This window comes from Pogoniulus pusillus, chromosome 26 (genome assembly GCF_015220805.1).
Source record: "Pogoniulus pusillus isolate bPogPus1 chromosome 26, bPogPus1.pri, whole genome shotgun sequence".
NCBI classification, from domain to species: Eukaryota; Metazoa; Chordata; class Aves; order Piciformes; family Lybiidae; genus Pogoniulus; species Pogoniulus pusillus.
The window spans coordinates 10,776,042-10,803,287 of NC_087289.1; the positions used below are offsets into that span (position 1 = coordinate 10,776,042).

At 44.8% G+C, this 27,246-nt stretch overlaps 1 protein-coding gene across 4 annotated transcripts in view; it reads right to left on the bottom strand.

Annotated features, from left to right (window-relative positions):
• Nucleotides 1–678: 678 nt before the first annotated feature.
• FNDC3B (fibronectin type III domain containing 3B) overlaps nt 679–27,246 on the bottom strand; it is a 269,308-nt gene continuing 242,740 nt past the window's right edge. For 2 of the 4 annotated variants that reach the window (XM_064164834.1, XM_064164833.1), the window contains exons 24-26: nt 26,047–26,213; nt 21,418–21,545; nt 3,722–5,472 (exon numbers count right to left, since the gene is read on the bottom strand). In XM_064164834.1, coding sequence (XP_064020904.1) covers nt 5,161–5,472; nt 21,418–21,545; nt 26,047–26,213 — 607 coding nt within the window. In that variant the 3' untranslated portion in view covers nt 3,722–5,160. Of the gene's footprint in view, nt 2,590–3,721; nt 5,473–16,326; nt 16,390–21,417; nt 21,546–26,046; nt 26,214–27,246 lie in introns of those variants that run through there. The other 2 variants (XM_064164835.1, XM_064164836.1) reach the window with 2 other exon arrangements.

The following is a 27,246-nucleotide window of genomic DNA, read 5'->3' on the forward strand; positions in this document are numbered from 1 at the left end:
ATCTAAAAAAATAAGACCCTGCTCTTTTTCCAACTTTTTCACAGCAGATACCTTTCCCCCAGCAGGCAGGAGCCAGCGTGAGGAGCTGGTATGGCATTGCCCAAGATTGGATACAACTTGCTCTGTATTTCCTAGCAAAGCAAAATCCACTGGATTTGGTACTACTTACTCCACCTCTGTGTAGCCTGGGTGTGGGAAAGGGACCCAGCATCTCTGCACCAAACCTGTGGGTTCTAACATTACAAGACAACATTCACTGCTCCAACAACAAATACCTAAATCCTCTTTCACTCCAATGGGCTTCAACTGCTCTCCAGCCTCTCTCCAGGCACCTCTCTGCAGCAATATTGCACTCCAGGGACTACTGGAAAGGAAAGATCTCTTCAGACACCAAATAGACATACTTAAAACACTTTGTTAAAGAGAGACTGCTTTGGCAAGCAGTTGCTTAAACTAAAGAAAATAGCTGAGTAGCCACGTGAAGAAAATTACTCTGTTTCCTTAGGTAAAACACATTCAGGTTGTAAATTGTGGTAATTAAAGCAGCAAAAAAATCCAATGTTGCATTTCCTCATCGACTTGAAGAAGCTGTTTAATAAACAAACATTAACATGTTTGCCAGGAAACATGCATGCATTGGACTAACTCTTTATGATGAGCAATTCAATTTATTGCACACAATTAAGAAAGAAGAGATTAAACCTTGAAAGACCAGAACTTATTACAATGAGACAACAGATCTAGGTGTATTTTTACTGTCCTTAGATTTTCATGCAAGCTGTTTGAAACCAGTGATTCAAAGACCACAGAAACTTCAAGGTTAATTCACAGAATCATAGAATCAATCAGGTTGGAAAAGACCTCCAAGATCATCCAGTCCAATCTATCACCCAGCCCTGTCCAATCAACCAGACCATGGCACCAAGTGCCTCATCCAGGCTTTTCTTGAACACCCCCAGGGACGGCAACTCCACCACCTCCCTGGGCAGCCCATTCCAATGCCAATCACTCTCTCTGGGAAGAACTTCCTCCTAACATCGTGCCTAAACCTGCCCTGGCACAGCTTGAGGCTGTGTCCTCTTGCTCTGTCACTGGTTGCCTGGCAGAAGAGACCAACCATACCTGACTACAGCCTCCCTTCAGTTAGTTGTAGACAGCAATGAGGTTACCTCTCATTGCTAGGAAAACTTTTCTTCTCAAACACTGGAGTGGTCTGCCCAGGGCAGTGGTGGAGTCACCATCCCTGGAGGAGTTCAAGCAGCCTGTGGACCTGGTGGTTAAGGATACAGTTGACCTTAGTGTTGACCTTTCAGTGCTGGGTCAGTGGTTGGACCAAATGATCTTCAAGGTCTGTTCCAGACAGATATATTCTGTGATTCTGTGTAAGAAAAGATTATTTCATAAACTGCACCAGCAAAGGTTTCAACCATTCCAACCACAAATCAGAAACATCCTGTGTTAACTCAAGCCTCTCACTCCTGCTTCAGGCTGCTGGAAAGGGGCAACCTGAAGGCTGTCTTTTCCAATTAAGAAAGCTTCTGTTGATATCAGAAAGAATTAAAACATTTATTGGGCATAAATATATTACATATACACTACAGATACAGTTAAGTCTTACATACATAGTGTAGGTATTTGCAAAATCTATACATTAAAATTGATATGGCAGTTTTAATACAATGCATATGAAATAGTCTAAAATTTACAATACAAGAAAACTTATGATTACTTTTATTTTTCTCTTTTTAAAGTTGAAAAGCTTGGAATGTATGTTCCCATAGTGAGGTAAAAACTTTTTTTTTTCTTTTTTTTTTTTCTTCTTTTCTTTTTTTAAATTGTTTTTTTTTTTCCTCCAATCTAAAGAACTGTGCAAGGATAAGGTTCATACACATTCAGTTAGGGCACTTTTCAATGGTGACACTGAATACTGAGCTACTGTAGCCAACAAACAGGATTAGAAAACATTTCAAGTTCAGCAAGAAGAAGGCAGAACAATTTAAAAAAAATATATCTCTCTCTCCTTCCTCAAGGGTTTTAGTGTTTTATTTTACCTTTGTGGTGGTTGATGATCTCTTGGAGAGCAGAGAGCCCTTGGGTTGGACTCACCACCTGCCGTCGCGGGCACAGGGATATCTGGGGAGAGTCAAGACATCAGCCAGCGGTGGGTTAGCGGCAGGGGCAATCAGGGGAGGAATGGTTTAACACCTGGGATGCTGCCTTTTGGTGTCAACACATGAATGACAGCCAAGCCACTATGGCAGAGTATACAAACTAAAAGAACATGAGATTCACTTACAGCTGCTGCAGAACACTCTGGTAACCGTGAGGTGAGACCAGGTAATTCTGTTAGTGTGATGATGAGGGACGCCAAACAAATCAGCAATGACATCAAGTGTAACTGATTGCTTTTCTCTACACTTCCTGCTCGCTGCTATTAGCATCATTTGTATTTCAAACTTCCAAAACCAATCAGCAAAGTGGATTTTTTTTTCCTTCATTTTTTATCTTTTTTTTTTCCTTTAAAGCAGATTTTTGGTGCTGTTCTGTTTTTAAAGGAAGGTGTCAAGCTTGGATCTCATAGCAGCATTGCTGAAACAATATGAAAAACAATTATATAATAATAATAATAATAAAAAAGGGGAATCTATTCAAATTTCTGGGGTTCCAAACTAGTGATCTTCTCACTGATCTAAAAAAACACACTCCTCTCCCCTTCCACAGCAAACAGCTGGATATGCTCTGCTCACAAAACACAGAGGCAAGGGCACAAAGTCTTGCATCACCAATTTAAATAAGATGCAAATCAATCTGACAAGCTATGACTTTGGAAAAAAAAATAAACTAAAATCCAAAACAAAACCAAAATCCAAACCAAAGCCTCCTCTCCCCCACCCCCAAAATATATATATATATATATTTAGCTCAATGCCATTAGTTTGCAAGGCTAAATTAAACTAATTAAAAGTCAATAACAAAATACAGAACATTTCTAATATTTGCTACATCTAAAGAGGTACAGAGAATAATTCATTGATCTTAGCACTTTCTTTTCCAGAGATGATTATGGTTTGGGATAGATGTAAACGTTTGAACTGCTGATAATGTTGGGTTTTTTTGTTGGTGGAGTGGTTTTTGTGTGTGTGTGTGTGTATTTATTTGGCATTTAATGTAGTTAGATGCTTCCATCTTCAAAACAAACACAAGAAAACCTAAGAGGATTCATAACGCTAGGAACGCTGCCAGGTTTAAACAAAAACCCCAAAACAACCCAAAACCCACACAACCAAAAAGCTGACCTAAAGTACGACAGTATAAACCAGACAAAGTGATAACGATGCTAGAGGGGAGGGTGGTGGTGGTGAGGAGGGGGAGGGGGATTAGTACATAAGTACACTTCTTTATTTTTTTTTCTTTCTTTTTTTGTCTTTTTTTTACTTTTACAATAAATAAAAAGATTGCACTGTAATTGGTATTTAAAGTACTGTATGCAGTATATAGTATAAATAAACCTAAAACACAAAATAATGTTGGTTTGTTTGGGTGTTTTTTTTGTTGCTTTTCTTCTTTTCTTTCCCCATTACTTTGGTTAAGGGACTATTAACGCTAGTACAGGACACTGAAACCTTAAGACAATGGAGGCAGAGCACGAAACAGCTAAAGGACAAAAGCAAAACAGAGTAGCAAAAATATACAGAAACAAGAGGCAGGGGAATAGGCTGTGTCTGTTGCACCCTTTTGGAATCTATTTGCACCTCCAGCTCACTTCTGTCCCTGAGGTACTTGCACAACGTTGACTGAACATAAATAACCCAATGACTCAAGAGTTAAAAATCTAATATCTCGATGGATTAAAATGTGTGTCTGGGAAGGAGCAGGCAGGAGGGGGAGGGGGACAGTCCCAGCAGAGCAGAGACTATTCCTCTGCAGGACACTCATCTGAATTTTGCCATGTACCAAGTGAGTTCAATTAGCCCTGTGGTAAGAAGAGTGTAGATGCCCATCTAAGGTCTTTAAAATAAACAGATGAATTAATTTCTGATACCTCCAAGAAAGTTCCATAAAATGGATACCCCTCTAAAAAAAACAAACAACCAACAACAACAATAATAATAGATCAACTGACAGTAAATTTTGCTTACATCGAGTGTAAATATCACCTAATTCAGTAGAGGCAGTAAGCTGTCACCAGCTCTAATCATATAAATCAGGCTGAACATAATAGAATAATATTTAGTATTAGATTAGGAATAGTTATATACAGTGACAAACAGACAAGTTAAAGCAGCTTTTAAATAGCTGAACATGGGAATAACTAACTATTGCACAATGCCCTCTTAAAATCACCGCTAGGAATCGAAAAGGTAAAACAAATCAACAAACAAACAAAAAAATCTCTATAATGCTTCACAATTTATATGCAGTTTGGTTATTAGATCTCGTATGCAGGCAGTTTATAGTGTTGCAGCTGTAAAAATAACAGATCATCAAAAAGGTTTGGGGACTGCAGGAGAATTGTTCCAATTTCAATGCACTGAGCAGTTAAAAAAAAAAAATAATAACTTGGGTTTTATCTTGAAAAAAACAACCAACAACCTGGGGCAGATGTAGTGAATAATTGCTAATACTGTTCAAGGAAAACCTGGGACTGTTGACTAACACTGTACTCTAGTCTTACCACTATACACACTTGTGACTAACGCTGAGAAGGAAAAAGAAGAGACAAAAGAGTGACTCACGATTAAAATTCCTTAAATAGCAAAGGTAAACTGAGAGATTGGATGATCATTGATGGAAAAAAAACCCAACCAACCAACCCAAAACAACATTGAAAAGGTGACAAATTTTGAAATTGTGAAGGAAAAAAAACAAACAAAAAAATAGGATTTAAAAATTCTTGCTTTTGGTATCTGGTTTGCTTAGTTCTCCAGTTTGACCACTTCCTAGTTTTTGAATTTCAAAAAGGTGCATCAAAACACTGATTTTTATCTTTCTTCAAGCTAAAACTGTAAAAAAAGAAACCCAAGAGAAGTATATAAAACGTATGGTAGGACAAAAGGATTTCCAACCAAAACAAAACCAAAAAGGAATATCTGGATAAATGTGTGGATTATAATGCGTAGCATTAGTTAAAACTTTGTATCTCCAACTCCCACTGAATCCCTACTTCATAAAGAAGTACTGTAATATACAGGCAAATAGAATTGACAAACTTGCAAAGCCGAGAACGATGAGGGCTGCAAACTGTTCATCAGTAGGAATCATGCTCTTGATCTTCGGGTCTTCTATGCTTCCCATTTCCCCTGCGAGCATGATCTCGTTCCGCTGTAGCACGAAGGCAACGGATGGGCTGTAAGGTCCGCTGAGTTCCTGTGAGGTATCCAAGCACCGGCGGCAAACGCAGACGCGAAACCGATAGTCTGTGTTGACTTGAAGGCCTGAGATGTGGAATGTGGTCTCTTCTCCCTTGTACACCTTCAAAACAAAACAGCAAGCACCGTCAAATACACAGAGCAGGATGATCTCCTCCTTCTGCCATGGCATTAAATAATTGAATAAGGTGATTAGCCCAGAGCAGAGCCACAAAGATGATGAAGGGAATGGAACATCTCTGTTATGAGGAGAGCCTGAGGGAGCTGGGGCTGTGCTGCTTGGAGAAGAGGAGACTGAGGGGTGACCTCGTCAATGTTTGTATGTAAAGGGTGAATGCCAGGAGGCTGGAGCCAGGCTCTGCTCCGTGATGCCCAAGACAGGCCAAGGGGCAGTGGGAGGAAGTTGAGGCGTAGGAAGCTTCATGTAGACATGAAGAGGATTTTTTTCCCTGTGAGGGTGTCAGAGCCCTGGAACAGGCTGCCCAGGGGGGGTTGTGGAGTCTCCCTCTTCAGAGATATTCAAAACCCACCTGGATATGTTCCTGTGTGATCTGGTCTAGGTGATGCTGCTGACAGGGGGGGTTGGACTGGATGAGCTCCTGAGGTCCCTTCCAGCCCCTGACATTCTGTGACGCTGTATGTGTGTGATTAGATTTTGCAAGGCTTTGAGCCTGGCTTGGTTTGAGTGGACACAAAGCTGCTTTACCCCCCCCCCCCCCCCCCCCCCCCCCCCGAAGGAGCAAAACATAAACCACTCCATAGAACTGCAAATTTAAATGGAGATACTACTCACAATCACATACCAAAACACACAAACTCACATTCAGCCCTGGCCCAGCTCTCCAGCCTCTGCTTATCACAATCTCATCAGGCCAGAACCTTCCGAAGCTTTTCCCTCAACCAGGCCAAACCCCAGGCCTCAGTGCTCCCCCCAGGCCTCCCTGACTCTGTCCCCACAAGCTTGGCCCAAGCTGCAGAGCTAAGAATTAGCTCTGCCGAGAACACAGAAGGCCACAAACCCCTCCCACAGCACAAGAGGTAACATTCTGTGACGCTGTATGTGTGTGGTTAGTCTTTGCGAGGCTTTGAGCCTGGCTTGGTTTGAGTGGACACAAAGCTGCTCTGCCCCCCCACTCCCGAAGGAGTAAAACATAAACCACTCCACAGAGCTGCACATTTCAATCACATACACAAAACACACAAACTCACATTCAGCCCTGGCCCAGCTCTCCAGCCTCTGCTTATCACAATCCCATCAGGCCAGAACCTTCCGAAGCCTTTCCCTCAACCAGGCCAAACCCCAGGCCTCAGTGCTCCCCCCAGGCCTCCCTGACTCTGTGCCCCCAAGCTTGGCCCAAGCTGCAGAGCTAAGAACGAGCTCTGCCAAGAACACAAAGGCCACAAACCCCTCCCACAGCACAAGAGGTAAGTGTCCACGCTGGGAACAGGGAGGGGGAGAAAAAGGGCAGGAGAGTATCACGGTATCAACAAGGTTGGAAGAGACCTCACAGATGATCAAGTCCAACCCTTCACCACAATTCTCAAGGCTATGTCCATTTATATAGGGGTGCAGGAATGAAATACCAAAGACTACACTTTCTGGTGTACAAGGATGGTATTTCCTGGTACTTCTGGACAACTTAAGAACCTCTATGGTTCTTAAACCCAAAGCAGGAGCAGAGAGCCAGGTCAGGCCTGAGGCTCTTCAGGAAACACTTCTGCACCTCTCACAGGAAGGAACCCAACAGCTCAACTGCAGGTGCTGCAAAACCAGGGGTGTGTAGAAGAATTGTCCAGATCACAGTATCACAGTATCACCAAGGTTGGAAGAGACCCTCAGGATCACCAAGTCCCACCTGTAACCCTACCCAACAGGATTCACCTTAAACCATATCCCTAAGCACCACATCCAAACGACTCTGAAACACATCCAGGGGCAGTGACTCCGCCACCTCCCTGGGCGGCTCACTCCAGTCTCAATACTGAGTGTTCAAAGCAGCCAACGCACACAGGGACAGACCAAACTTCAGACACCCTAAGACATGCTCATCCTTTGTGGATGTGCTAAATACCACACACACATTTATCTGCTCTTAAAAGGTGACTATATGCCTGGTCTCCAGATCATGGGGAAGGTGCTTTATGTCTGGCAACAGGGAAAAAGGCTGTGACACTGTGTCCCAGCATGGACAGTCTCACCAAAAGCACTGCACAGGCACCCTTTGAAGAAGGGTCTGGTGTGAGAGCACCAGTCAGAATCACCAGAATTATCTCATGGTTTAGTGGTTCAGGAAACTGAGCCCTACCAAAAACTAATGAATTCAAGAAAGATGTTGAGGTGCTGAAACATGTCCAGAGAAGGGCAACAAAGCTGGTGAGGGGCCTGGAGCACAAATCCTATGAGGAGAGGTTGAGGGAGCTGGGCCTGTTTAGCCTGGAGAAGAGGAGGCTCAGGGGTGATCTTATTACTGTCTACAACTACCTGAAGGGGCATTGTAGCCAGGTGGGGGGTGGCCTCTTCTCCCAGGCAACCAGCAATAGAACAAGGGGACACAGTCTCAAGTTGTGCCAGGGTAGGTATAGGCTGGATGTTAGGAAGAAGTTCTTCACAGAGAGAGTGATTGGCATTGGAATGGGCTGCCCAGGGAGGTGGTGGAGGCACCGTCCCTGGGGGTCTTCAAGAAAAGACTGGATGAGGCACTTAGTGCCATGGTCTGGTTGATTGGATAGGGCTGGGTGCTAGGTTGGACTGGATGATCTTGGAGGTCTCTTCCAACCTGGTTGATTCTATGATTCTATGAACTTGAGTTCTTAAGCTGATTACATATTACAGAATCACAGAATTTCTTAGATTGGAAAAGACCTTCAAGATCATTGAGTCCAATCATTAGTTTCAGACTGAAAAGTCCTTGCCTAAACCAAATCCCTCAGTACAACATCTAATCACTATGAATCACTATGGTTGGAAAGGACCATCAGGATCATCCAGTCCAAAGTATTGCTGCCCTGCTCTGCAGAGAACAGGTTGCTTGATGCTAATTCTACCTATGGGCATGCACTGCAACCTCACAGCACAATTAGAAAGGTTTACTTTTGTTGTGTAGAAATATCTGAAAACAACCACTGTCAGACCAGATGCAAGGGCTGCTTGGACTGTAAATGGACAGAGAGATCCTACTTTGCTTCTTTTTAATCTGAGCATTTAGTGGAGAACAGATTGGCCTTGCATTTGGTGACTGACCAAGGGCCAGGCCTTCTGTCTTTGTAACACACCTAACTCATTAAGACACAGGTACTGTGTTTGGCTCCAGAAGGAAGAAAATCTGCAAACGAAAGGTTATTGGAAGACTTTTACTGTAGAATCATAAAACTGTTTACAACTATTATTTGAATGTACTTTCTCTCACATTTCTCTCAAGAGTCAGCAAACTTGACAGAAATTGCACTTTCAGAATTGTGGTAACAATAAAACATTATTAAGGTATTAAAAAAAAGAGCTCCTCTTGGTTGCATTGCATTTGGTTGTGCAGCAATCCAAACCCGTCAGGTATTTATGTTAATCAAGTGTAGGTACTGTGTGACTTGGAGAGCATGAGTCACAGTAGGAGAAAGAAGAGAGAGAGCTGACTGCTTGAGACACTGCTTTGTGACCTCCACGGGAAAAAGGCCACTGGAAACATTTATCAGCTCTGAAAACAAAGAAACAGTCAACAATTTATGTAACAAAGAGATCTGGTCCAGACATTAAAAACATTCTGTACACGGCTGCCAGTGACAATGGTCCAACTTGGAGTCTTTGGCAGAGAGCTCCAAATGAGACACGTGGTCGTCCACTTGGTTTCTGGGGACGTTGTTACAGAGGTTCAGAGACAAATTACACTGCAACTGAGAAAGAGATACTAGCAGCCTATGAGGGAGTGAAAGCAGCTTCTGAAGTGATTGGAACTGAGTCACAGTTACTTTTAGCTCCTAGACTGCCAGTTCTTAACTGGATGTTCAAGGGCAAAGGTTCATCACCGCATCATGCCACAGATGCAACCTGGTCTAAATGGATGGCTTTGATAACCCAACGAGCACGAATGGGTAATCTTGACCGACCTGGTCTGGTGGAGGTGATCACCAACTGGCCGGAAGGCACAGACTGTTCCAAACCTCCAGAGGAGAAAATAACTCGTGCTGAGGAAGCTCCTCCCTATGGTGATCTCTCTGATCAGGAAAAGAACTATGCTTTGTTCACAGATGGTTCCTGTCGTCTTGTTGGGAACAAGCGAAGATGGAAGTCAGCGGTTTGGAGTCCAACCAGGAGAGTTACCGAAACGAAAGATGGCGAAGGAGAATCCAGTCAGTTCGCTGAGGTAAAAGCTGTTCAACTTGCTCTTGATGTGGCTGAACGTGAGAATTGGCCTATCCTTTACCTCTACACCGATTCGTGGATGGTAGCCAATGCTCTATGGGGTTGGCTAAAGGACTGGAAGAAGAATGGTTGGCAGAGGAAAGGAAAGCCTATTTGGTGTGCTGATCTATGGCAGGACATTGATGCACGGCTGGAGAAAACTCCAGTGAAGGTGCGGCACGTAGATGCACACATGCCTAAGAGCAGAGCCAATGAAGAACATCAACATAACCAGAAGGCAGACCAAGCTGCTAAGATTGCTCAAGTTGATACCAACTCTGAACTTGACATTGACCTTGATTGGAAACACCGAGGTGAACTGTTCTTAGCTCGGTGGGCCCATGACTCATCTGGACATCAAGGCAGAGATGGAACATACCGATGGGCTCGTGATAGGTCAATTGACTTGTCCATGGACGCTATCACCCAAGTCATCTATGACTGTGACATTTGTGCTGCTATTAAGCAGGCTAAGCGAATCAAGCCCTTATGGTATGGTGAGAGATGGTCAAAGTACAAGTATGGTGAAGCCTGGCAGATTGACTACATCACTTTACCTCGATCTCGTTCTGGCAAGCAGTATGTGCTAACGATGGTAGAAGCCAGCACTGGATGGTTGGAAACCTATCCAGTTCCACATGCTACTGCATGTAACACCATTGTTGGTTTGGAGAGACAGATCCTGTGGAGACATGGAACTCCAGAGAGAATTGAGTCAGACAATGGTACTCATTTCAAGAACAATCTTGTGAAAAACTGGGCCAAAGAGCATGGTATTGAATGGATCTATCATATACCCTACTATGCACCACCTTCAGGGAAGATTGAGCGCTACAATGGTTTGCTGAAAACCACCCTAAAAGCCATGGGGGGTGGAACTCTGAAAAACTGGGACAAACATTTAGCAGAAGCTACCTGGTTGGTAAATAGTAGAGGTTCAGTAAACAGAGCAGGACCTGCACAATCAGATTTGGTCCAAACAGTAGACGGTGATAAAGTTCCTGTTGTACATGAAAAGAATCTGTTAGGGAAAACTGTTTGGGTATTTTCTCCTTCGGGCGAAGGGAAACCTGTCCGAGGGGTGGTTTCTGCTGAAGGTCCTGGTCATACATACTGGGTAATGCAGGAGAATGGTGAAATCCAGTGTATTCCACAAAGAAATCTAACTTTAGCTGAGAGAGTTTAAATTCAAGTTGTTAGGAGTTTTCTGTTCTAGGTAACATCGGCGCCCAACACTGAGAGAATCTACGATAGAATCTACAGTACGTGAGCACGAACCCAACATCACCTGGGAGTCCCTGTTCTGAGCTTTTGAATCACCTACATCTGATTGAAGTGTGAACTGAACTTGTATATATTGTTTTAGTGTAAATATTAGTTTAGATTAGATTGGATAATTCTCAGCGATACTCTGAGCGAAGTAGACAGGGGTGGATTGTGCTAGTTTGAAGCAAGCTGGAATGTTTTGGTAACAGAACTAGATAATGGGCAGTGAAATGAAAACAATTGATGTCAACTTCTCTCACAGTCTCGCTGAGAACTCTGGGAAGAAGAAAGACTTTTTCTCCATTTTGTTTCTCACTCTTGCTTTTGCCTTAGACCTGGTCACATCTCATTAACCCTGCTCCTACTAACCTTGCTCCCTAACCTCTTGGCTGCACCTCTTTTCTTCCTGAGAACTGGGGTAAGGTTGAGAGGGCCGGGGGGAGGTGTTGGGGTGGTTTGAGAGCCCCTCCTGGGGACTCAGGTTTCTGGGAGGGGAGTTGTGCTTTTGTATTGTTTATCCTTTGTATATTTCTGTATATAATTGTATATAACTGTATATATTGTAAATAGCTGCTTGTAAATTCTGCTAGCTGTAAATAAATTGCTTCATCTATATTCCCAGGGTCCGTCTGAGTTAGCTGGGGCAAATACAAAAGTGTGGGGGGGCGGGGTAACCCCCAAACCATCACATTGGTATTTTATGAAGTGAGGAAGAAAACATCCTGAAGTTCATGTACTTCTCCCTCTGCTCACTTAGCTGGTTTCCTTCTCCTCGCTGTGGGAGGGGAAGGCTGAGAGCATCTTTGCCCTCCCAGAGGTAAGGACTCAACTTAGGAAAGGGTAGCAGGAGGGGAATTAAGCCTGAGTTGATTGAGGACTTCCTGTGTGTTACTCTGGAGTAAGACATACAGGAGGAAAAAGAGGAGACATATGCTCAGCAAAACACCACTTAGAGAGTCCAGCTTTCCTGCCCAGGCTTGCCCCCGAGACTCATCCTGCAGTTAAAAAGATGATTTCTTGAGAAGGTCTGGAACAAAGAATTGAGATTTTGCTCTCTTTTGTTCTCTCCTTTCAAACTTCCAAAGTTTTTTCAAACAGAGCTTGAAGGACAGCAACTTGTCACTTTCCAGACTGAAGCAGAAGTCCTTTAAGCTGGCTTCATGTTCCTTAGTCCCAGGGCATAAATCAAGAAGCAACGCTTAACCAAAATTATGTTAGCTTGCTCTTTATGTTCAGTACTCACAGGAAGTTCACTCCAGCTCAAGGGACAGGAATACAATGAATTCACACATAAATCTCTGCCACTAGCCACAGCTCTGTGCTGCTAGCAGCCCTCTTTGCTTGTCTTCCCAATCCCAGTGAGAAGTGAGTCATTAAGCTACAGTAATACTCTGACTGAAAGGAAAACAAAGCTGCATGTGCTGCAGCAGTGCACAGAGACCACGTGAAGGTTGAAACCTCTGTTTGCAAAGGCATCCATCCTCCACTTACTGCACCACCACTGCTGTATCTGGTCGGTGGTTAATACTTCAGTTTGCTCACAAACAGAAGTGATCATGCAGAGAAAAGCTGCCTGCCTTTGGCACATAAGTTTAGGTTGGGTGAATAATTAACAAAAAGATGTGCTCTTCCCCAGGAGCAGAGTCAGGATTCTTCTGCAGAGAGAACTCACCTAAATCTCATTTCTTTAGACTCTGAGGTGTGGCAATCCAAACCATTTAGATGTTGAGATACTGGATCATGTCCAGAGAAGGGTGAGGAAACTGGAGAGAGGCCTGGAGCACAGCCTTATGAGGAGAGGCTGAGGGAGCTGGGGGTGTGCAGGCTGAAGAAGAGGAGGATCAGGGGTGACCTTATTGCTGTCTACAACTACCTGAAAGGAGGCTGTAGCCAGGTGGAGTTGATCCCTTCTGCCAGGCAACCAGCAACAGAACAAGGGGACACAGTCTGAAATTGTGCCAGGGGAGGTCTAGTCTGGATGTTATGAGGAAGTTTTTGCCAGAGAAAGTGATTGGCATTGGAATGGGCTGCCCAGGGAGGTGGTGGAGTTGCCGTCCCTGGAAGTGTTCAAGACAAGACTGGATGAGGCACTTAGTGCCATGGTCTAGTTGATTGGCTAGGGCTGGGTGCTAGGTTGGACTGGCTGATGTTGGAGGTCTCTTCCAACCTGGTTGATTCTATGATCCTCACAAAATACCTGTAAGCAAAGTAGGTCTTCTGGTGCTGTGGTAGTAATTAATTGCATTTCAAAAGATGTATCAGAGGAGGTCTACCTGCCTTTGCCATAATAAAGTAACCTTTGCAACTAATACAACCACTTCTCAACCAACCCCCAAATCCAGCAAGATCTAATGACATTTCATGAAAGTTTAACAATCTCAGCTTCATAAATTACATTAAAAGATACTGGAGAAGGGATATGTGCAGTTTGTCTCTGCATTGTAAAAACGTGTCCACAGGTAATTGGTTTCTCAGTTGTTTTGCTCTGTCAGGGTGGTGAATATCAGTGTAACTGGAAGCGAAATCTGGCCAAAGCAAAGACCTGTGTTTTCATTACAGTCTAATAAGTACAGGTGATCGAGTTCACTCAAGCCAGCTCCTCAACAGCATTCTCCATGAAAGGGCAGACAGTCAAAGGAGAGCAGAGTGCACCTTTGATGAAAGCTTGAGAAACAGCTGCAAATACAAAGACAAAACACTTTCTGCACTAGAGCTGGAAAGGTGGGAGAAATTGCCCTGCTATCAGTGGTGTGATGAGTATTTAGCACCAGTGAAGCTATGTCTTTTCCAAGTAACAGGTAAAATCCTGCTGAATTGTCAGTCACTTCTGGTAGTACCCTCTGTATCCTTCACAAGCAGCTGAAGCAAACACTTCAGAGATGCTCCTGGCTCCAGCTCAAATGTTGTCTGCAGCAGCATCTGCAGGATGCTAAGCCAAAGCAGGATACCCTAAGCACAGAGACATCACAGAGCTGCTGTGGTTGGAAGTGACCTGTGAGATCACCAAGACCAACCACTAACCTAACACCACCATATCCACCACTAAACCATGTCCCTCAAGACTGTATCTACACATCTCTTAAACACCTCCAGAGATGGTGACTAAGCACCTCCCTGGGCAGCTTGTCCCAGGCCTTAACAACCTTTTTGGTGAAGAAATTTTTCCAAATATCCAAACTAAACTTCCCCTGGCAAAAGGAGATGGCCTACTGCTTGGTACTAGGAAGATCAGATCAACCCCCACCTCACTAGAACTTCCTTTCAAGGAGTTGCTGAGAGCCATGGTGGTAAACAGTTAAGACTTCATGAATGGACTTCACATACACAAGACAGAAAAAAGAGACAACTATGCAGAATCACAGAATCAACCAGGTTGGAAGAGACCTCCAAGATCATCCAGTCCAACCTAGCACCCAGCCCTAGCCAGGCTAGTAGACCATGGCACTAAGTGCCTCATATATAAGGTCTCTAAATTGTCTAAACAAATATGACCCCAAATCTGAGTGAGCAGAGCAGCACACTTCTCTGTGTGTATCATATTTCATGTTTTGGTGGCTGACAAGTCAAGGTAGCTATCCTGTTTATCACCTTCAGTTCCTAACCCCAGCTTTTCTGTTTAGACACCTGAGAATATAACAGAAACATGATGAGCTTTTTCACCTGGCGCCCTCAGTGAAAACATCATCACCAGCAACAAACTGCTGCTGAAGCCTCTTTATGCCACTGGATCTTACTGACCAAGACAGCCATTTGAGATTTATTCCCCAAGGCAAATCTTTCTCAATTTCACAATTCAAATCCCCCTCCACCTCTCTCAAACAATAAAAATGACAGCTGCCCTATAAGTAACACACTGGGAAGTGTAAGATGACCTTGGTTGGTTGTGGCACTCCCTTGCAATGACCAATGTATGTAATAAAGCCTCTTTTGTATGGGGATAAGAAAATCAAGAATCAGAGGCAGGTTTCAATCTATTTAGAACGCATGCCCCCTTGGAAGGTTTCATTTCTTCTAAGTCCTCTGACAGATTTCTTTTTCAGAACCCGGTTTGTTATTTTATCCACACTCAGCTTCACTCACTGAACTGTTGAGATGCTGAGAAAAGCTTAAGAGCTGCCTGGGCAGTCTCCTAAACAAAGCAAACCAGAGTCCCTCAGAGGTCACCTCCTGCAAGGTGGGCTGCACTGAGACACTCTAATGAATGGGAATTATTTGCTGCGTGTTGTGACACAAAACTGACATCAGGAGGCAGAGAAAATGCTCTGTGCAAGTAGTTCTAATAACAGACACCAATGTGTACCCTACGATTATGTTGTCTTGTGGCGTGCAACCGGTACAAGTGCCTCTGACTTGCTATTCAAGAAGGGAAAACAACTTTTTGCTCATTAGAGCTTTAAACAAATCAACAGTGCACTGGCTGCCTTTCTGTAAACACACAAACTCTTGAGTCTGAAACAAAGGAAAGAAAAAATAAGTTAAAAAAGAGCTTGGAAAGATCATCTGAGCTCTCCTGGGTGTCCACCTCTTGGTGCAGCCCTGACAGCCTTCCCACTGCCTGGCTGGGGGATTTTTACATGCCCAGTGTATCCCACCTCTATCTTTTCTCTTCTTTAGGAAAGCATCTGGGGACTCTCCCAGTTTACTCCCAGAAAAGATGTGGCAGAAGTTCATGAAACAATCTCCTCCAAATTCACAGAAAATGCAAAGATAGAACATTTTGCCTCACTGGCAAACAATTTAAGGCTAAAGCAGCTTTAAAGCTCAGCCCTCATTATCCATGGTCAGCTCTTACGGAGAGCTGCCTCCTTCTTGATTTGATCCCCAGAGCTGCTCAGCTGGGAAATTAAACTTGGGCTGCTGAGTGTCACAACCTTTAACCCAAGCTTCAGCTCAACTCAGCCTGCTTCCCTAATTGCAGATTACAACTATGCAAAACTAGGGATGGTTTCAAGACACTTTAAAGGTAAGTTCAGACAGAGTAAGCTTTGCCAGATGAAAGTGTAAGAACCAGAAAAACTAAACTGGGCCACCAGTTCCTGGAATCTGCTGTGATTTACACCCTGGTCTGTAAACAGGGGGAAATTGATCTCTTGAAATCTGCCACTCAAGTATTCCAGTAGATGAAGCACACATAAAGGAAGACAGGAAAAGGAGTATTTCACATTGTTTTAAACACACTTTCTAGGGAGCTCAATTGTTATCTGCTTAGTACCTGCAAATCCAGGTCTTCAGACAGCTCTCAGCAGAGTATTATTTACCGTGTGTTCTCCCAGAAGAGGGCAGGGATGGCTACAGCAAGGGCTTTGGAGTGCTTTAGTACCACCTCAGATGGTGGAGAAGCAGAGGGCTGCAAACATCAGGCTACAGGGGAGAGAGACAGCTGAGGTGTGATAGAGAGAAACTATAGTTTATGCTAAGTGTTGAACTTGGCAGTGTTGGGTTTGCAGTTGGACTCAGCAATCTGATCCAACCTACACAGTTCTATAATTGCTTTACCCAAGAGCACATCAGTGGCTAGAGCTGCAGCATGGAAAAGAAATGCTCAAGTGATTTAGCTGATTTCACAAATGAGGATGATAGCTGCTGTCCCTTAAATTTACTTCTACAGTCTAAGCAAAGTGCAAGAACACGTGGCAATAGATTAACAAGGAACTCAAACTCTGAGAGTTAACAGACAGCAACAAGGCTCTGTTTTCTTCTATCAATGTTTTATTTCATGAGGAATTTTCTACCTTTACTCACTTTAGAAACAAACAACACTAGGTAGGTGTTACGTTGTCCCACTTTATACTGGCCCACAGGCAGCTCCAGAAGAATCAGTGCTGTGTACTAACTCACTGTGAGTTGGAAGTGAAATGTGGCCACTTACTGCACATGCTCAGCTCTGTGCCTCAATAAATGGATGCGGAGCACTTCACGCTCAGGCACAGGATCACAGGATGTTAGGGGTTGGAAGGCAACCAAAGAGATCATTGAGTCCAGCCCCCCTGCCACAGCAGAACCATACAACCTAGCTCAGGTCACACAGGAACACATCCAGGCAGGCCTTGAAAGCCTCCAGAGAAGGAGACTCCACAACTCCTCTGGGCAGCCTGTGCCAGTGCTCTGTGACCCTTACAGTAAAGAATTTCCCTTGTGTTGAGGTGGAACCTCCTGTGCTGCAGCTTCCATCCATTGCTCCTTGTCCTATCCCAGGGAGCAAGGTAACAGAGCCTGTCCCCTCCTCTCCTGACCCCCAGCCCTCAGATATTTACAAACATTTATTAAATCCCCTCTCAGTCTTCTCCTCTCCAGACTAAAAAGTTCCAGGTCTCTCAGCCTTACCTCATAACGCAGTGCTCCAGGCCCCTTTGTAGCCCTCCATTGGACTCTCTTGAGCAGATCCCTGTCCCTTCTAAACTGGGGAGCCCAAAACTGAGTATAGTACTCAAGATGAGGTCCCACCAGGGCAGAGCAGAGGTGGAGGAGAACCTCCTTTGATCTGCTGGGCTCACTCTTCTTAATGCACCCAGGATCCCATCGGCCCTCTTGGCCACAAGGGTACTCTGCCAGCACAAAGACACATTGCCAGCACAAAGTGGACTTCTATGAATGAAATCAACATGGGAGAACATCATGTTCTGCACCTGCTGAAGGGCTTCCTAGGAAAGAGCTGGATCAAGATCCCTAATGTAAAATTTTCCCAGAGACAGGAAGCAAGCATCATGCCACTTGAGTATAGAGTCCAGGGAGACTCTGTGCTTGGCATAGTGCCACTCATGTGCATACCTGTTCCCAAGCTCTTTTTTGGATGAAAAGACTAAAATTGACCGTGTGAAGCATGCAAGAATCACACCAGTTTACAAACCATCCAAGTATGAACTCTAAGCCAGTATCACAGAGATCCTGTTGTCATCCTCCTGAGTTGGCCAGAACACCCATACTTCTGTGTAATTTCTGGGGGCCATAATCAGACATTTAACAAACATCCTCCCACTCCACACTAACAATACTGTGTCCAGTTCTGGGCCCCCCAGTTCAAGAGGGACACAGACCTGCTTGAGAGAGTCCACTACAGAGCCACAGAGATGATTGTGGGAATGGAATATCTCTCTTATGAGGAGAGCCTGAGGGAGCTGGGGCTGTTCTGCTTGGAGAAGAGGAGAATGAGAGGGGACCTCATCAACGTTTCTAAGTATGTGCAGGGTGAGTGCCAAGAGGCTGGAGCCAGGCTCTGCTGGGTGATGCCTGATGACAGGACAAAGGGCAATGGGTTGAAGCTGAGGCATAGGAAGCTTCATTTAAACATGAAGAGGATTTTTCCCTGTAAGGGTGACACTCAAAGAAGCTGTCCACGGAGGCTGTGGAAGTCTCCTCTGGAGACTTTCAAAACCTGCCTGGATTCATTCCTGTGAGGACTACTCTAGGTGACTTTGCTTTGGCAGGGAGGCTGGATTTGATCTCTGGAGGCCCTTTCCAACCTCTAACATTCTGTGAATCTTATCCAGCTCTGCTATCCCTGGATCTTGCAAAATGCACTGGGAACCCCTGTAGAAACTCCAGTCACTTAAGACTCTTTCTCCTGGGTGTATTTAACAGCCTGGAAACCTACAATAGCCTGAAAATCAAACCAGTTTGCAAAACTTCTCTAATACAGTGTGCCCCTTGAGATTCACATGCAAAATACATATGTCACTTGCAGGGAACAAAACAGATTTCCAAGTAAATGGAGGACTTGCATGTCAAAAGTAATTAACATACCACTACTGTTATTACCACTATTGTGTTTCAGCTAAATAGCAGCAAGTTGTCACACACATGCCACAGCAAAGGTGAAGTGAAATGCATTAGCCAGAAAAATCACCGAGAGGTGTCTTGTTTACCTCCTAGTCATGTATGAGGAGCTGAGAGCATGCAGGGAGCTACTGCAGCCCAGCTAAGGGACGGCAAGCCAGCCACGTGCCCCAGTGCTCAGATGACACCCACGTTCCTGATAAAGAGAAACCATTCTGAGGGGAGAAACTCATTTCTGAGAAGGAGAATCATAGAATGGTTCAGGTTGGAAGGGACCTCAAAGATCATCCAGTTCCAACCTCCCATCTTAGGCAGGGACACCTCCCACTAGAACAGGTCACTCAAGGCCTCATCCAGCCTGGGACCTTGAACACCTCCAGGGATGGAGAAGCCACAACCTCTCTGGGCATCCTGTGCCAGTCTCTCACCACCCTCATTGTAAAGAACTTCCTTCCTAATATCTACTTTAAGTCTCCCCTCTGCCAGTTCAAACCCATTAGTCCTTGTCCTGTCATTACAAGACCTTGTAAATAGTCCCTCCCCAGCCTTCCTCTAGGCCCTTTCAGATAGTGGAAGGCTACTCCAAGGCCTCCTCCAAGCCTTCTCCAGGCTGCAGAGTCCCAACTCTTGTAGCCTGTCCTCATAGCAGAGCTGCTCCAGCCCTTGAGCATCTTTGTGGCCTACTCTGGACTCACTCCAACAGTTCAATGTCCTTCTTGTGTTGGGGGCTGCAGAACTGCACACAGTACTCCAGGTGGGCTCTGACAAGAGTACAGTAAAGGGGGAGAATCACCTCCCTTGCCCTGTTGGCCACACTGCTCTTGCTGCAGCCCAGAAACAGTGGAACTCTCTCTCCCTCCTCTCCACAGCTAGTTATCAGCCAGCCAAACTACAGAAGCCACAATGTCAGCTTTAAGCATCCCAGCTGGGAGTTTCTTCTAATGGGTTACTTGTGAAAACTCAAGCAAAACATCCTTATCAGGACGACCTTCAATAAGACCCTGAAGGTACTTTTTATTTCCCTTATTGCTGGGTTTCTTCATACCATAATTTCTTGACTGCAAAGATTAAGTCATCACCCACCTTAAGGGAAGATGAAGCCAAGTCCAATGCTCCCCAAGGTCATCCAGAGCATTTTAAGCACTCAAGTTATGCTTAATAAAGCTGTATATGGAGGTTATAAATTAAGCCTATTTTGTAAATCAGATAACAGCAAAATGGGTCTGCTTATCCACTTAGCACTGACATTATGAGGCCAGCACAGTACACAGAGGCTTTATTATCTCTACCAGCACCACAAATATTTCCCAACAAAAACAGCAGTTAGGTTTCTGCATCTTTAGCACCCACATGAATTCTCCTGCCTTTATGTATGTTATTTCTGGTAATTCATTAAGTCTCAGTAGCACTCAAAACCAGACTGACAAGGAACAAAGACACGGTTGCAAAGCAAGCACTGTTACCTTTTCGTATTTCATAAGGTTTAAGGTATCTAATTTCCCAGTTTTGATTTACTTGGAATGAAAGGACAGCAGAAAAATGACACAGATGAAGTACACTGTAAATCACACAGCCAAGAGTTGTGACAGATGAAATAAAACCTCAAGTTGTGAATGAGTTGTTCCATTTTGAGTGCTCTGGGGAAATGCCCACTTGTGATCTCCAATCAAGACAGACAAAGAAAGAAGGATCAGCTGTACTTCATCCACTTTGCACAGTGTCAGAAAGGACACTGCAATGGGATGGCTGAACAAGCTGATTAAGAATAGTGTACTTGACTGAAATCCTTGAAATTCAGTCACTAGGTCTTGGAATAGGCCTAGTGCATGAGGAAGTTAATCTTTGTCTTCTCATCTTCAGACAACATTTAGCACCAGCCAGTTCAGAAGTAAGCATGGGTGGATAAGGTTGAGTTAGGAATACTGACTGGCTTCAGACAGAGCACAAATCACTCCACTAAGCTTATTATGTTCTATATTCTGCTTTAGGTGAGAAAACAACATATTAGGGTCATGAGGATGCTCAGAGGGCTGGAGCACCTCTCCTATGAGGACAGTCTGAAAGAGTTGGGGCTGTTCAGTCTGGAGAAGAGGAAGCTCCAAGGTGACCTTATTGTGGCCTTCCAGTATCTGAAGGGGGCCTACAAAAAAGCTGGAGAGGGACTTTTTAGGCTCTCAGGAATTGACAGGACTAGGGGGAATGGAGCAAAGCTGGAGGTGGGCAGGTTCAGGCTGGATGTGAGGAGGAAATTTTTCAGCATGAGAGTGGTGAGAGCCTGGAATGGGTTGCCCAGGGAGGTGGCTGAAGCCCCATCCCCGGAGGTGTATAAGGCCAGGCTGGATGAGGCTGTGGTCAGCCTGATCTAGGGAAGGGTGTTCCTGCCCATGGCAGGGGGGTTGGAACTAGATGATCCTTGTGGCCCCTTCCAACCTTGACTGATTTGATTCTATTCTATTCTAGAGCCCCTAATTTTGACTCAGCCTTCATCAACATTCACCTGAAAGCTCATCATGGAATGTAACTCAATGCAGCAATAAGAAGCAGCACAGCAAATGTCCAAAACCATTTCCACCGTGTCATCAATTTGGCAGTATTAAAATGAGGCCATTTTCCTACCTGCTTGTATTCAGATTCTCTTCCAACCAGTACCTGCAGAATATAACCAACAGGATCTCCCTTCATGGGTGGGACCATTTCCCAAGTGATTTCACAGGCGTTTCCTCTCAGCTGTGTCACTCGAGGAGCTGAAATGAAATTAAATGTGTTGGCATTTAATGTCCAAGCTGCAATGAACTCTGATTCATTTTCTGTGCACTGTAATATACACAAGAACATTTTCAAAGGAAAACTTTAGGACATCACAGGGCTTAGTAGCACATAAAAAAAACCAACAAACCCAAACAAAATGCCATCAGCGCTGCCTGAAAGAAGTAAAACTTTTAAGTCACAGTACCACAGTATCATCAAGATTGGAAGAGACCTCACAGATCATCAAGTCCAACCCTTTACCACAGAGCTCAAGGCTAGACCATGGCACCTTATTTCAGGACACCCTTGCCTGATGAAGCAGCTCAGAATCCCTATTCACAATACATTGGGCATCATTTAGAGCTAAGAAGTTTACTGTAGGACCCAGAATCACTTCTGCTGTTAGAGTATCTCTCTCCTGTCAGGATGTGAGCTGCTAGAAAGGGGGAGTGAATGTGATAGAAAACTGCAAAAACTCAATTGCGATGCTGAGTACTGATCTTTGCAAAGCAGAAGCCCACACACAAGTTACACTGGCACTGATAAAAGCAGCAATTCTGTGGAAGTTCTGAGCAAACATCTGTGTCAGCAAAGATGCCTGCATATTCCTCCCATGTTACATGTCACTGAAAGACAGAAATAATATCAGGGGAAAAATAAGAGAAGGAATGTGAGAAGGGAAAGTAAATAATCTTCCATGTTAAGAGATTAAGACCAGCCCAGGATCATTTTAAGGACATGGACTTATATCTGACTCTGAGCCTGACATTCAGATGATCAGGCTTGCCACTTCCAGGCAGGTTCACACCAGTGCTTTCACAGAACTCCAGAGAAATTCAACTTGACAGCTGTTACTGCTGTCCTTGCGAGAGGATCTCTCATCAGCTGACAGTTGAAAGACAGTGTATGATGCCCAGCTTGCAGGTGAGCAGAGCACGAGCAGCAGCAGCACATTTATTTATACAGCCAAGCACCTGCCATGGGAAGGCATCAAGACAACTGTGACAGCACCCAGATTCCCCCAACCTTTTGCATCAGGCAGAGCAAGGAAGCACACAAAGCAGAGAAATGAGGGCGCTGAAGGCGTTAGCAAGCGGTTAACATGTGCATGTGCAAGGACACGAGCTTGTTAACAGCAATGGAGATGCCCAAGCCTGGGAAAGCAGACAACAGGAGAGTCTATCACAGAAACAAGTGCTGCTGCTGCATACATTACATGAATTTCAGCCTAATTTGTTACCACCCAAGAGGACACATGAATCATACGTGGAGCAAATGTAATCAATACCCATTTGCTTCTCCCTGCACATCTGCCAGTGTTGAGAGACTGATAATAGATGCCTTCATCTCAGCTGACAACAACGGCCTCAATTATTTTCCTTCTTCCTTCCATCCCTCACTCTGAAACACAGATTTTGGTCTGACACTGAACACTGCCACTAACAATAACACTGCTTTAGGGCTAGCATCACTAGATAAGTGATTGGGATACTCTGTAAGAGAAGCAGCATGTGCTTCTGAGGCGTGAAAAACTGCCCCAGGTTTTTACCATACCTGTTCCTTTGTACTGCTCCGAGCACAAGAGAACCACCACCACCGTTCTGCCTCAGCAGATCATCTTTCCCTCCCTATAGCATTACACCCCTACAGCTGGTTTTGTTGTGCCCTTCCCTGTTACAGCCAGTGTTTTGTTGTGTACCTGTGGTCCCAGCCCACACACAACCTGGTGTTTGCACCGTGTCTGAACTGCCTGATATTCAGAAGAGACGTGAGTCATGTTTAACAGGAACTAGGCAGGCAGGGAGTTCACAACGAAAACCCAGGTGGTAGCTGAGCTTACTAAAGTGAATTTCCATCCAACAAAACAAACACACAACTACAGTGCACTCCAGTATCTCTGTGATGGTTTTATCCACTTAGTGCAGCTAAGAGAGAAGGGCACCGTAGACTCAGTAATCAGGAGACATGTGCTGTGCCCAGGCCCTCCAACCACTTGCAGATGCTGCAGCTGTGAGGCATACCTGCCCTGCCAGCAATACCCAAGCCAGCCTGCTTCATGTAGGGAGAGCTCGCTATGCTGGGGAGCATATCTTGCAACTGCAGAACGGAGTGAAGCAGGACAATTCACTGTTGAGTAAGTGTGTTTACCCTCCAGCTCTACACTACACACATACAGCCATCTTCTTCCAGAAACCACCAAAACGAGTGCCAAAACCCAGGGGGCATTCAGGTAAAGATGCATCACAGAACGGTGGGGATTTGAAGTGATCTCTGGAGATCATCTACTACAACCTACTGCTAAAGCAAGGTTACCCAGAACAGGCTGCACAGGACTGCATCCAGGCAGGTTGTACATTTCTTCAGATAAAGAGACTCCACAGTGTTTCCTGTGTGACCTATTCTAGGTGATGCTGCTCTGCTTGGGGGTTGGATTAGATGATCTTTAGAGGTTCCTTCCAACCCCTTGTGATTCTGTGATCTCTGGGTAGCCTGGTCCAGTGTTCTGACACGGTCAAGAGAAAGACTTTTTCCTCATGTTCAGATAGAACCTCCAGTTTGTGCCTGTTACCCTTTGTCCTGTAACTGGGAACCACTGAGAAAGAGTCTGGCTCCATCCTCTTGATACCTACTCTTTAGATGTTGGCAAACACTGAAAAAATCCCCTCTCAGTCTAGCTAAATAGCCCCAAGACTCTCAGTCCTTCCCCCAGGAAAGGTGGGATTCTTGCATATGCTGATTTTAGCATAGTGAAGCCAGCCTCCCAGTGTTCCCTTTAACTTAGTTTTGTTCTTTCTGGGGGTGATTCAGAGCAGTTAACCTCAAGACCAGAGAATTACACTCCAGCAATACCCTCCCCTCCCTACATCTTTTGCTTACAAATGGTGTAAAAATCACCAAAGACAGATTTTGAACACAGCAGAGCAACCAACACCTGCCTGACCAACTGGCAGTTGCTCTTTCTCACAGTAAATGGTGGTGCTTGACAAAGGAGTTTAACACACCTAGGGAAAAAAATGGTGCATGTGATTTCAGCTGAGTTTATCTGAGAGCCAGCACAGCAAAACCACTACCTTTGTAATAGCTCTGCTTGGAAGGAAGAAGCAAAATTACCTGGGTCAAAATGTACACAGAGTAAGACATTTCATTCTAAAACTTCATTTAATTAGGCCTTTTGTTCTTCTAGTGGAACACTGAGTTCTAAATCTGTTGCTGTATGTGAAACATCAGGATTGATTTACAGACTGAAGGAAAAATAAACTGAACATCACCTACACAACAAAAATCCATTACATTTTACTCATGCTGAAGTGGGTTTGTACACCTATTTACTACATCTGTTACATCCCTTATAGAAGTGCTGTGGTAATTCAGAGTAATCCCCTGGTAAGCAGCTCTGTTAGCAGCAGCAGTTTAACTGTTCTGTGTAACTACAGTGGTTGGTGTAACATTTGTAGTGTTCATAGGCAGTTCTGGGTGACAAGCCAGCTTCCCACCATATGTAACTTTAGAGAATGGCTTAAGCTGGAAGGTAACTTACAGAGATCATCTACCCCAACCTCCCTGCCATGGGCAGGGACACCTGTCAAGTAGACTGGGCTGCTCAAGGCCTCATCCTACCTGTCCTTGAACACCTCCAGGGAGGAATCATTCACAACCTCCCTGCGCAACCTATTCCAGAGTCTCACCACCCTCCTACTGAAGAATTTCTTCCTAAGATCCAGTCTAAACCTATTCTCCCTCAGCTTAAAACTGTTCCCTCTTGTCCTGTCTCTAGACACCCTGATGAAAAGTTCCTCTGCAGCCTTCCTGGAGGATCCCTTCAGGTATTGGAAGGCAGCAATAAAGTCCCCCTGGAGTCTTCTCTACGCTGAACAACCCCAGCTCTCTCAGCCTATCCCCACAGCAGAGGTGTTCTAGCACTTGGATCATCTTTGTAGCCCTCCTCTGAAGTAAAGAGGCAAAGTCACCTCTTCTGGCCTGCTGGCCACACTCCTGTTGATGCAGCCTAGGATATGATTTGCCTTCTGGGCTGCATGAGCACACTGCCATCTCCTGTTGAGCTGCTCCTCAACCACTACACCCAGATCTCTTTCCTCTCCACCCACTCTGTATCCAGCCCAGGATTTGGGACTGGCCCAAGCCAGACACAGGACCTCGTTCTTTGACTTGTTGAACCTCAGGCAGTTGTTGTCAGTGGCCCACTGCTCAAGCCTGCCAAGATCCTTCTGAGGCCATCTCTTCCCTCAGGCGAGCCCACTGCACTACCTGCTCGGTGTGCTTGGCACACCTGCTAAGGGTGCACTCGAGGCCACTGACAGAGATGTAAAATAGCACTGGAGCCAGGACATATCCCTGAGGAACTCCACTTGTCCCTGGCAGAACAGATTATTCACCCTTGTTACTGTGCACTTGCACTAACTTTTATTAACACGCTGCACACTCACCACTTAATTAGCTACTTGTTACTTACATCTGTGTAAAAAGTCCATTGCATACCTTTGATGGCAGGTGGCACTGACTTAGTCGTGCAGAAGGTACATATCTCTGAGAAAGGTCCCTCCCCAGCATCATTGACTGCCTGTATTCTGAAGGAGTAACAGGTGGATTCTGTCAGCCTCTGTATCTTGTAGGTATGACTCGGTCCCCTATAAATGGGAATAAACCTGGAAATGACACAGATGAGAACATGTGGTTACAGAGGAGCAGCAGTGATGCTTCTGACTCTTCCACATCAGCACAAGGTACTCATGCTGTGAGAACTGGCACAAGGTGCTTTGCAGAGCTGTGAAAGGGAAGGGTAATGACAGCACATTAGTAACATGCTAACAGTTATCAGTAAGTTAGGGCACTCAGGAGTTCACTGCCCCTTCTACAACTCTACTTACCTTGCAAAATGATTATGGGAGGTCAAAGACTGGCACAGGTTGCCCAGGGAGGTTGTGGATGCTCCCTCCCTGAAGGTGTTCAAGGCTAGGTTAGAGGAGGCCTTGAGCAACCTGTTCTAATGGGAGATGTCCCTGCCTATGGTGGGGGGTTGGTACTAGACGATCTTTGATGTCTCTTCCAACCTAAACCATTCTGTGATTATCATGAAAAAGACCCAGTTATGAGCGCATTTCCTACTCCCTAGAAATCAAAATTGATCCAGTCTGTGCTCTGCTACAATACACCATGCCTGCTACTGGCTTAGTGTTTCAAACAAGATTAGTGTACTTTGCAATCTTTTATTGCTAGATTTGAACTTTATTTTAAGCACATCAAGACTCAAAGACCTCATCTTGCACTCATCTGTGCCACCTTAAGCCAGAATAACTCTGTTTAAGTCAGACCATATGGATTGGGCAGTATATGTGTACGTGTTACACACTTCTCAGTTTTGAAGAGTTCACAGATTGAAGAGAGACAAACAGCACAGGCAGAAACAGATCTGGAGAGAACACATGGTGGTCTATGGGTGGAAGGGCACATATGACTCCAAAGAGGGGGATACAGAGGATGGATGCCATCTTAAAAACACAGAATCACAGAATGGCAGGGGTTGGAAGGGACCTCTGAAGATCACTGAGTCAAATCCTCCTGCCAGAGCAGGACCACCTAAAGCAGGTCACATAGCAACCTATCTAGGTGGGCCTTGAAAACGGAATCATCCATCTCTCCAGAGATGGAGATTCCACCACCAATCTGGGCAGCCTCTTC